The 12,536-nt window shown below is 41.4% G+C and overlaps 1 protein-coding gene across 1 annotated transcript in view; it reads right to left on the bottom strand.

Annotated features, from left to right (window-relative positions):
• LOC126188839 (laminin subunit gamma-1) overlaps positions 1–12,536 on the bottom strand; it is a 1,176,568-nt gene that overhangs the window by 521,921 nt on the left and 642,111 nt on the right. Inside the window, exons 4-5 of the mRNA XM_049930455.1 lie at positions 7,504–7,687; positions 855–985 (exon numbers count right to left, since the gene is read on the bottom strand). Coding sequence (XP_049786412.1) covers positions 855–985; positions 7,504–7,687 — 315 coding nt within the window. The remainder of the gene's footprint in view (positions 1–854; positions 986–7,503; positions 7,688–12,536) is intronic.

The raw sequence follows: 12,536 nt of genomic DNA, 5'->3' as shown, positions 1-12,536 counted from the left end.
TATGACAAACTATTATCCACGACTATTTAGAGAAGCCATCGAAATATAGAAGGATAGTATAAATTTAACAGAAAAGAAGGCATGAAACTGAATGATATATGGGCAGTGGGTCTGGAAAATCGATAGATAAGTTTTTATGCTTGACAGGTTGTCCGCCCCCGGTAGCTGGATGGTCAGCGTGGTGGATTGTCAATCCTCTGGGCCCGGGTTCGATTCCCTGCTGGGCGGGGAATATTCTCCGCCCAGGGACTGGGTGTTGTACTGTCCCCATCATCATCCTGTCATCCTTATCGACTGCAGATCGTCTAGTGGCGTCAAATTGAAAGACCGGCACCCGGCGAACGGTCTGCCCGAAGGAGAGGGGAGGGGGGGGGGGCTAGCCATACGATTAAATAAATAAATAAAATCCTTGACAGACTACAATCGATAGTTCAGTTTTTTCTCTGACAAATATTGTCTCTGCTGATCAGGTGTAGACTCGATCACGTCCACTTTACACGATATTTATATCGCTCTCCGACGTCCGGCTCGTCAGTCTGCAAGACTCAGCCTCGGCAGGAGAACCACCAGAGATGTTCAGTGCACCTCTGGACGAAACATCAAGAACTGAAAAGTTCCTTCGGCTGCAGCCATACAGCCCGTAGGACTCAAGAGCACCTATGACATGCGGACTTGGATGACATCATTTTATGACAAAACAGGAATAGTTGACAGCACGTAGCTAGCGTACTTATTTCGTGTCAGGCTCTGGGGGCCATGCAGCAACTACGAGCAGTGAAAGCACAGGCTGGTAGCGTTTTATGTCTCGGAGGTCACAAACGGGAGACGCTTTCTCTTCATTTCTGTAAACGTACCTGGCCCCGACAGCGAAGTCCGAGATGGCGTAGAAGTAGGATCGTAGCACCTGCGCGTCTCCGAACACCTCGTCACCGAACGTGTTGAGCCTGTCCAGAGTGATGCGGAGTTCCGTGGCCGTCACCCAGTCCTGGGGACACACAAAGCGATGACTCACATGTGGAGCTAAGATTAGAGCTGCGTAGCTATTGCCAGGGCAGGCGCTCTTTTGTTAAGGTGTTTGACAATCACACAAAAGCAAAGATTACAAAACAAGTATTAAATACAGTGAAATTTAAAAGTTATCTAATGGAGCAAAGATTAATCACGACCACGACATCCCTGGTCGCAACTGATTTATTTTACGACAAATCAATGTGTGTTTTCATCTCATGTAAGGCCATTATCAACTAGAGACAAGTGCTTGGATAGTCCAGGAACGCGTTGCTCATGGTGATGTCTAGCATGAGGCCGAAACCAGCTGCGATTTGTGAGGGGAAAAAACCAGTTGCTGGCTTCTGACGTATAAGGTCCGAAGCTACGAAGTTGTCACAAGTATGCATGTAGCTGAAACAGTGCACCGCTGTTCGCAACGACAGAAAGTCGCTCTAAAGTTCCTAACCCCGACAAAATTCACTTAAAAATTTTGAAATCGATACATGCCATAGATCCTAATAGCGTCTCGATGTATTCAAAATTTTGTTCTTAAATTTTACTAAGACAGGAGTTCTGTTTTGACTTGACATGTACGGTCGGCCTGTGTGGCCGTGCGGTTCTAGGCGCTTCAGTCTGGAATCGCGTGACCGCTACGGTCGCAGGTTCGAATCCTGCCTCGGGCATGGATGTGTGTGATGTCCTTAGGTTAGTTAGGTTTAAGTAGTTCTAAGTTCTAGGGAACTGATGACTATAGATGTTAAGTCCCATAGTGCTCAGAGCCATTTGAACCATTTCTTGAAATTTACGAACTTTTCGCGTTCAAAAACTTGTCCTTCTTGAGAACTGTTTGGCACAGTGCTTTGCAAAGTGTGCGTGGTGACTCAGTGGGAAACGGCAGTGGCAGCCTACCATTGGTGCTTTACTGGTGGGAGCAGTCCAGACCGATTGCTGTCAAATACCTGCTCCTTTGAACATAAGTATAAATCGCAGTTGCGTATCAACTTGCCGTTTTTCATCATGGGAAAAATTATTAAAAATGGTTGAAAAAATCACTGACATTAGCATGTAATATTGTCAGTTCATTAATCATTAACTACGTATATTTCAGTGAAATTCTCATTTCCAGATGCAATTATCCATATTTTTTTAAATCTGATTGACATTTGGTGTACATATACACACCTAGCACTGATTACACTATAGTTCATTGGACGACTATCGGAAATTGATATCACTATACGGGGTAAACGTTAATAAAACCGAAAAACTGCAGGGATGGATTTCTGTCTGGAAATTGAGGAAAAAAGATCCTATAAACATGTGTACGGTATTGGACGGTCTGCACACAACGACAACAGATCGTCCTGGAACACACTACAGAGCTGCTTCGCATCCACGTCACAACGTATGTTCAAAGTGGCCTCCATACGATGCAATGTACGAGTTTACACATCGCTTCATGGATTGTTATGTGGGATACACATAACTGTACTTCGGCTTGTACCATGTTGGCGGGCCACTTGCCTGGTGCTTGTACTAGGGTTCGTCACAATGTCCTACAGAACCCTGTCCACCAAATCTAGTGTACGCACAGTCTGCCGCCTCTCTGGACGTTCGTCTCTCTGGAAGCTCCCATGATCACACAAACGCCCAAAATGGGCTTGAAATGCTGTCGGATGTGGTTGCTGTCTGTGAGGATACTTGTTTCGGTATATCTGTCTCTCGACCGCTTCCATCCGCTTGGCCGTACACAAAAACTATCTCGGCCTGTTCGCGATATGAATATGAGACCATTCTGCTGATTACAGGATGCTGCGTCAATCACACATCCTGCAACACATATGGAATACAAGACACGTGATCAGAGGAACTTCCATTCATTAGCGCCGCCTACCATGGCAGCGATGGATTTTCGGACACATGTTCATAGGACCTTTCTTCCTCCAATTGCAGTTTGGAATCTGTCCCTGCAGTTTGTTGGTTTTGGTAATGTTCACCCTGTATGAAGGGCAAGTAGTAATTGGTAATTATATTACTAGGTTAAAAATTTAAAAAGTTCGCGACTGTTTTGTTATTTTTTGTATTTTATAAATCGAGTACAGCTGCTTTTGAGAACATTTGGGAAACTGAAAAGATTCCATTTGAATGGAAAACAGCATTAATGCACCCGATACATAAAAAGGGAGACAAACAAAATGTCGATAATCACTTCTGCCAGTGGCAAACAAAATATTATCAAAAATTCTCCTGAACAGAGTAGTAGATACTGTAGACAAACAACTGGGAGAATATCAGGGTGGTTTTCAATAGAGAAGATCCTGTGCAGAATAAATTTTTAACTTAACGTCAATAATTCGCCATAGAATGTTAACCAGCAAACTAATAATAGTGTCATTTATTGATTTCAAGAAATCATTTGATTGTATAGACAGAGAAACAATAGACAAGGTCATTAGAGAATTTGGTGTTAAATCAAAATTAGCAAATATAATTCGTGAAACACTAACAGGTACAATATTTAAAGTTAAATTTATGGGAGAAGTATCTCAGCCATTTGAAATAAAAACTGGTGTTAGACAAGGTGATGGTCTATCACCTTTACAGTTTAATTGTGTTCTAGAAAAAATTGTAAGGATCTGGAATTCGGAGCTAAAAAATCGTAAAATTGAACCAATGACTCTGGGAAGGAAAACAAATGGAATGAAGGTGAACTGCTTGGCTTTTGCGGATGATTTTGCAATACTTTCAGAAAACCTGACAGAATCAGTTATTCAAATAAACCTTCTGGAAAAATATAGCAAACAGAACTGGTTTCAAAATTTCAGCTGAAAAAACAAAATTCATGACAAATATAAAAAATGCGCCAAAATTCATAGAAAAACAAATAGATAAAAATAGAGCGAGTAAATAAATTTAAATATCTTGTAGAAACTATACAACAGAATGGACTTGAAAATCTGCAATTTATGCAAGAATTAACAAAATGGAAAGAGCGTATGGTTTAACCAAAAATATTTACAACAAGAAATGTATATCTATAAAAACAAAATTAAAACACTACACCAAAGTGATGCGACCAGAGTGTTTATATGGATCTGAAAGCCTAACGATGAACTATAAGATGGACAAACTAGAGGTACTTGAAAGAAGAATTATTAGAAAAATAATGGGTACAATACAAACTGCAGATGGTTTGAGCATAAGAAGTAATGAGGAGATCTACAAAAATATAGAGAAAATATATGAAGTAATGGCCAAACGAAGATTAATCTTTTCCGGACACCTGTACCGAATGGATGGAAATAGACTAACAAAACAAATACTCCTATATTTCAGGAAGTAAAAATCGACAATAGCATGGATTACAGAAGTAAGCAAAGATCTAGAAAGAAACATCATCAAAGAATCAGAAATAGCAGAAAGAAAACGTTTTAAAAATAAAATACTAAATTTGGAAGTTTTTCAAAGCATAAGAAATAAAACATCGAGAACAACATGGACAGAAGAAAGGAAGAGACGTCATGGGGAGAAAATGAGGGAATACTGGAAAATTAGGAAACAACAACAAAGGAAGAAGAGGAACCGAAGTTGTTATCGTGATCCTAGTTAGTCAATACGATCGTTAAAAAAAAAAAATCGGGGACAGCCAGCAAGCTGATGTTTCGATCTGTTTAGTCTCTTACACAAAGCTACTAGCTAATCGCTCTATTACTCACACTTTGTCGAAATAAATTTCTGACACTGAGTTACACGAAAACATTGCGAACTTTCTAAGGCCTATTCTGAGAAGGAAACTGGACACGTTTCCTATCATTGGCGTTCGGTATCGTTTGCCACTTGTCCAATCTGTAAACCACGATATTCTGAGGTGACAAAGTTGCACAGTGCATTTCTCCCACAGTAGTTGCCCACACTTCTATTTTGATGTGTTATATGCGCTAACTTCAAGTTTAAGGACGTGGCCGGGTGCATTGCCATCGGCGATAGGTAAGTGTTCGTTTTGCTATCGTGTTACTCACTTACTTTATGCTCAGCTATGACGAAGATAACTAGGCAAGTCACGCGACTTCTACAATGTGTGTTTTCTTTCCTGATTTCTCAGGGTGTGGCTGCACCCAGTTTCTGCTGATATATGACACATTTGTCTTACTAAAAATATCGTACAATATATGATGATGAACTCTACATGAGACTCAAGTTATCTTTTAATCCTTCTCCTGGGCAGTCGGCAATCTCTGGAGTAAGCTCATAATCAATTTATTTACTATGCAAAATGGCTCCTCGTTCTGGAGGCTGAAGTATTTTCTATCGCTAGACACTAGTCAACCTCTCAATTTAGTACAAACAAGATTCCTTTCGTCTGTAAGTGTAACACACACTGTACATTTCTCACTGCTTTTGTTACCTTTAACTTTGCTTTATTTTACCTTTTTATTCAAATTTTGGTAACAGTGCTCTTTATAAACCGTTTTATTTACTTTCACAACCTAACTATTAGTTTAATAAGTAGTGTTTCGGTTCCGACGAAATGTAAGAATACATGAGGCAATCCTAACCCATGACTTTATTGGAAGGTAGTTTGAAAATAAGAAAACCTACACTTATAATGTGTGTAGAATTAAAGAAAGCTTTTAACAATGTTGATTGGCATACACTCTTGGAAAATCTGAAGCTAGAAAGTGAAAACCCAGGGAGCAAACGGTTATTTACACATTGTACGTAAACCAAACTGCATTTATAAGAGTCGATGGGCATGGAACGGAAACAGCGATTGAGAAGGGAGTGAGACAGGGTCGTAGGCTGTCCCACTGTTATTTAAGCTGTGTAATGAGCAACCAGTCAAGGAAACCAATAAGTCAACTTAAAAAAACAATTAAATGAAATAAAAAAACTGAGGTTTGCCGACGACACTGCAATTCTATCAAAGAACACAAAGACTTGTAAGAGCAAATTTGAAAATTTGTGGTAACGTCTTATGGGAGCAAACTGCAGAGGTCATCGGTCCCTAAGCCTACACACTGCTTAATCTAACTTAAACTAACTTACACTACGGACAACACACACACCCATACCCGAGGGAGGACTCGAACCTCCGACGGGGGGAGCCGCACGGACCGTGACAAGGCGCTTCAGACCGCGCGGCTGCCCCGAGCGGCTTGGAAGAGCAATTAAATAGAATGAATAGTATCTAGAATAGAGATCGTAAGATGAACATAAGAAAAAAGTGAAACAAGGGTATTGGTATGTAGTCGAATTAAAAGGGAGTTACGTAAGGAAACGAGACAGTAAAAATAGCAGATGAATTTTGGGCATAAAAATAACTGATGTCGGCCGAAGTAAACAGGATATAAATGATGACTGGTAATAGGAAGAAAATCATTTTTGACAAAAAGGACTTTAACATCTAACACTAATGTAAGGGTTAGTACATCTTTTCTGCATACATTTTTCTGGAGTGTAGTCTTATACAGAAGTGAAACGTGGAGAATAAGCGGTTCAGGGGAAAAATAAATTTGGGGCACAACTTGATTAAAAGAAGGGATCGATTGATAGGACGCATCCTGAGGCATCAAGGAATTATCAATGTAGTTTTTTATTTAATCGTATGGCTAGGGCTCCCCGTCGGGCAGACCGTTCGCCGGGTGCCGGTCTTTCAATTTGACGCCACGTCGGCGACCTGCAGTTCATGAGGATGATAGGATGATGATGGGGAAAGCACAACACCCAGTCCCTGGGCGGAGAAAATTCCGCGACCCAGCCGTGAATCGAACCCGGGTCCAGAGGATTGACAATCCGTCACGTTCACCATTCAGCTACCGGGGGCGGACATCAATGTAGTAAAGGATCGGAGTATTGGATGTACAAAATGTAAGAGGAAGACTTAGGTTTGAATACTGGTAGCAGACTCAAATGGATGTTGGGTGCATTAGTTATTGAAAGATGAAGAGGCTAGCACATGATAGACTAAGGTGGAGAGTAGTATGGAACCAAACTGCGTACTAAAGGCCTCAGCAACAACAACAAAAGCAACAACAACAACAAGCTTAGTATTGCCACTAATTTATGGTGTTACTTCTCATTGAGTTCTGCGAGGTACTTCGGCCAACTCAATTACGACAACGCTTCATACATGGTGGGAAAAATAACACTGTACGGGAAAATATTTCAGGCACCTTAAAGTAGGCAACGCAACTTACATCATCCGTACCTGGGTGGAAGATGTAACATTAAATATTTTCCCGGACAGTTTTATTGTGGCCACCCTGTGCTATACTGACTTGAAAGACGTCTACTACTTTATGGCATTTCTTCCTAATGGAAGATGGGTTGACCTCATAAACAAAAATTCACGACAAATTTTGATGTGGAGGTGTGAGAGCTTATGATATATAGAGCTGTGTGGAGGAGGCCTATATCATGCAGTGGGTGACGAATGTCTGGCGATGACGATCCTTGGGATGTACATGTTGTCAGGATCCGAGTTCACAGTGGATGAATGTAAGGTCTGCTGACCTGGAGTTCTGGCGTGGAGTCGAACTGGTAGGCGGAGGGCCGCCCCTCCAGTGTGGAGAAGGCCACGTTGCCGCCGGTCAACGGCGAGATGTCCGAGTACTCCGACGTGCACAACGCGCGAGCCTCGTCGCCGCGTCGCGCGTAGTTGTTGTCTGGCAGCCCGTACGTGTCCCGGCACGTCGCGCTGAAAAAGGTAAAGTTAAAGCCGTCAGCCACGCAGTTGTGGGAGATCTGCACCCACTGTGCGTTAACGATTTTATCGTCGGTCAATAATCTGCGCGTGCAACATGAGAAATTCTAACGTGGTAAATAAAATCTTATTGGATGGTGAGGCTACCTAGATTTGCGGAGCAATACATTTACAGACAATGGAAATTCATCCTCAGTTTGAATATAGTATATTTCACTTCATCTATCACGTCCTTTCGTCATCCACATATTTTTTTTTGTTAGTTACGTTCGCTCTCTGTACTTGAACATTTCGGAAGATGGTACAGTAAGATCTTTGAAGCGACAGAGCGACACTGCGGCAAGGTTCTTTCTGGCCCACGTTTCCCAGGCATACTGAACTTAACACTCGGCCAGTAGGGAATTCTTTTCTCTCAGCTGGCTCCAACCATATCGTGTGGTGGGCAGAGCGATGGGGATGTACTTAACTGGAATATGTTGTGCAGAATAATAATGTACTCTGACAGCCTATTTGTTTCCAGTGGTATCTGTCTCTTAGCAAAATTACGCTTCTGATCGACCCGGAATTTTTAAACTGGCAATCTTGGTACTTATATGGTCCGTCGCGTAAGCGAGTGAGACTAGATTTGCTTTCCACCTTTTCTGAAAAACAAAAGTTGGGCTTAGCTCTGCTCCGACTTAAGTGATCATTTGTGATGGTATACATTCATGGTCAGATATGGATGACTCACATATAATTTTCTTCACCATTTTTTTCAAGTCTGTTGTAGTCATGTCTTCCGTGACGTGTCTCGGTCTATTAACTGCAATGTTTACATAGGCCATGTATCATTGGCATTCACTGGTGTTTTTTAACCAACTTACTATGTTCGAGGTTTTCCAGCTACTGACAAGATAAGGTTTTCTTTCGTGTTTCGCTCTCAGTTTGTGCATGTGATGTATATCTAGTACGACAAAAGGTTGTAAAAACCCCACAAGGTGGATTACCATAAGGTCAACACACAAGTTTTAATTTGGTGAGTACTTACTAGGAACTTTTATTTTATGTTCGAGAGCTAAGAAACTGATAGATGAAATCAAATGTTTTCTTCATAATTAGCTACGTTAATGCCGTTCCAAAACTCTAACCACAGGAAAAATAATCAAGGAAGTAAACAGTATCGCATTTGACGATTTAAGAGAGGAAGGTGTGTGAAATCGATGAAACCATAGCCATATCAGGAGAAGTAGCACGGTAAATTTTTCATGAAGAATTAACTATCAGAAATCTTTGTGCAAGACTGGTGATGCATTTGTTGAATGATGGCCAAAATAAATGCCACCGTTAATTTCTCAGCTATATTTGGAACGCATGAAAAAGAGTTCATCTGTTTTGGCGCGCTAATTTGTTTCTTTAGATGAGTGGATCCACAAGTCGAAGCCATATATGAAACAACAATCATCGTCTTAGATGCAACGTATGGGCTTTCGCGAAAAACAGTAAAGACGATTTCACAATTTGAGAATGATACTGCCAGTATTTTTGTGATGCAGAATGTTTCACTTGATTGGCGGCCTTTTTAAGTCTAAAATAATAACGGTTAAATACTACACAAATCTCTGTTGCCATCTGGATGATAAGCCACATGAGAATAGTCCTAGTTTGTAAAAGGAAGCAAGGAACAGCAGTGTTTGACGTTTTGCTATTAAAAAAAGAGCATAATTTGATAATAGACGAGTATGAGAAAGAAAGTCAACGTTGCCCTTTTTTTTCTTCAAAGGAGCAACCATAGCAGGATTGCAAAAACTACAGCTTTCATGAGGCCAAAACGACTGACCACAGAGGTCAATGGGAAAGCCGAGACCTGCGTCATTCCTTGACTTCCCATGCCCAGAGAAACCTGTGTCTGGAAAACGTCTATGTCTCCAATGAGGAGATTACGGGAGTTACAGATAATTACTTTGCACACTTCCAAGAACCGAAATTCAGGGAAGGACTCCGCGCACTGGTAAATGTCTTTTTTAGAACTAATACATATTATCTATTGGTTGTCTCATGTCATGCCTCGTATATTAAAACGTTGATACTTATTTGTAATGTAAGTTGCTGTATCAGGTGTTAATATCATCAGACCCGAATATGGGTTGTGTTAATCTGTCCTGATTATAGAAACTGGTATCTGCGGACGTACAATTTTCAATAATTTGATGGGATGGTATATATTGAAATATTCCACACTGCAGTGTAGATCATAATTGCCTTTCTAACGGCTTCCAGAGACAACAAAATTTTGAATTTCAAAATTTCATATGATGATTGCCCGAGCTTAAAAATTTAAAAACTGTCATAATCTACTGATAAAGAGGTGTAATCTTATGTTAAAGGTCTAACACTGAAAGTCAGATATTAATGTTAGAAACTGTGTAGACCTATACATGGTGTCCTTGGGGGAGGGGAAATGTTTAGTATTCAGGATTATGATGGGGACGATCATTCGAAGCAAAAAATCCCAGGAACCATGGGCTCTAAGATGCGTACCTTAAGAGCTATGATCACTTCTTCGTCTTCAATAATGCGAAACAAGTTCCTTCTACTGCAAGCTCTTTGCTTTTCGTATTTTGAGAGGTAGTAGGGTGGACCAAATAACATGGGCTCTAAAGTGAGTACCTTAAGCACTATGAGCACTTGTTCAGTAGAAGATGTGTTTCACGGTACCGTAGATGAACAAGTGTTCGCAGCTCTTAAGATATGCACTTTAGAGCCCATGTTTACTGGACCTTTTTTCTTGTTTTGGTCCATACTATATGAAAAGCAAAGAGCTTGCACTAGAAGAGATTTTTGCGCAGTATCTGAGATGATGAAGTGCTCGTAGGTCTTAAGGCCTTCATTTGTATTCACGCGTGTGTCTGTGTCGACCCGAGATCACGTCACAAGAGGGAGTGAAACAAGAGGATTGAAAAGCATAATCACCGTTTTCTGCTCCGGATCACGTTAAAATTTCGTCGAATTTCTTGAACGGTACCTAGTAGTTCCAACCTTTAGACGAGAGCAAACATTGCTGTCGCGCTGCACTCCAAAGGTGCGATCACTTTCAATGGGATTACAGCCCCGTGATATCCTTATAGAAGGGTTGAAACGTCCGGCGATGTCAGCAGAGTCGAAAGTTGTCAAGGACGTCGTCTTGTTGCTCATCACACTGAGAATCATCGTTTCCGACCGCGAAATGTGCTGGAATCAGCGCCCCAAAGAAAGGAGTGGTTTCATTGATGCAATTTATGACACTCCCTGAGGCTTTTCGTGACGAGTATGAGCGCCGGTGTGTCTGAAATCTTTTCCTAGGCTACTCTTAAGTAAACCGAGCGACATCTACGCTGGGCATCGTGGTTGTGACCTCCATCGCTGAAACGTCAAAAGATGGGGTGACATGTGGGTAAGGAGGGGTTTGATGACCTTCCCTTCTCGTGATACGTTCACGGTACCGTTGGACAGATTGTGGTGAAATTTGGTATCAATGTGATAACATTCACCCACCTTAGACCTCACAGGAACTTCTGAGCTGTGGCCTTTGTTTTCGCAGATGTAGACACCTTTTTGCTTGAAGGGTCGTCGACACGATGACAACGTCGCAGGACACCATGCTTTTGCATGAGCAGAGAGGACGGTTGTAAGCACCTTGAGACAAATTTCATATATTTGCATCGCAATGGGAGACAACCACGGGTTTTCGAAAGAGAGACCCTATATTTGTGCTGTACAATGTAGTTGTCGCCAACGGCCTTGCCGCAGTGGGAACAATGGTTCCTGTCAGGTTAACGAAGTTAAGAGCTGTCAGGCTGGGCTAGCACTTGGATGGGTGACCATCTGGTCTGCCGAGTGCTGTTGGCAGTTGGGGTGCACTTAGCCCTTGTGAGGCAAACTGAGGAACTATTTGATTGATAAGTAGCGGCTCCGGTCTTGTAAACTGACATACGGCGGGGAGAGCGGAGTGCTGACCACATGACCCTCCATATCCTCATCCCTTTACACCTGTGGTCTGAGGATGACACGGCGGCCGGTCGGTACCGTTGGGCCTTCAGTACCTGTTTTGGCGGAGTTTAGTTTTTTTTTTAATGTAGTTGTAAGAATCGAGGTATTTTGATCTACGACTCAAATTGAAATGCACGAACTGAGTCAAAAGGGTTTTCTAAATGGGTGTCAAAATTAAGATGAACAGTTTTCTCATATCAGACTTTGCAGTATTAGCCGATGGAAGGCATCGCGCGCAAAACCAATTACGGTACGTCACTACGAATAAGAGTTGCGTTTAAGTTCCAGTACGTGTTAGTAAAGGTGGGGATAATTTAAAAAAAAAAAAAAAAAAAAAAAAAAAAAAAAAAAAAAAAAAAAAAAAACTTTAACTACTCGAAGAAAACTGGTTAAGTAAATATGAGTAAAAGGATTGACATGCAAAGGGACGGATACGTGAAAAGCAGTTTCGTGTAGCGCCCAAATACGTGTCAGTTGTTACACCAATGTAACTCTTATTACGTATATATATCAGTTGTTACACCAATATAACTCTTATTACGTAGAATGTATGTATGAGGAACGAACCAGTTTTCGTACAGTAGCAATGGATTTGGAATGAATTGACTGGTCGCAATTGATTATGATTTATGAAAAGTGCTGCGAGTTTAACAGAATTAGATCACACTCGGTCTACGCTAAGATCGGTCTGCCACTAAAATACACATCCCTAAAACTAGTATAGAAGCAAAACAAAAATTGCCAGTCGTCTACTCTGTTGCGGACGTATGGCTTCACACATCACGAAATAAAGCCGACATCCGGTATCGGACGGGTAGCCTTGTTAGATGTCATGTTT

This window comes from Schistocerca cancellata, chromosome 5 (genome assembly GCF_023864275.1).
Source record: "Schistocerca cancellata isolate TAMUIC-IGC-003103 chromosome 5, iqSchCanc2.1, whole genome shotgun sequence".
Taxonomy (NCBI): domain Eukaryota; kingdom Metazoa; phylum Arthropoda; class Insecta; order Orthoptera; family Acrididae; genus Schistocerca; species Schistocerca cancellata.
Note: the sequence above shows the minus strand (reverse complement) of the source record. Positions and strands in the feature narration are given on the sequence as shown.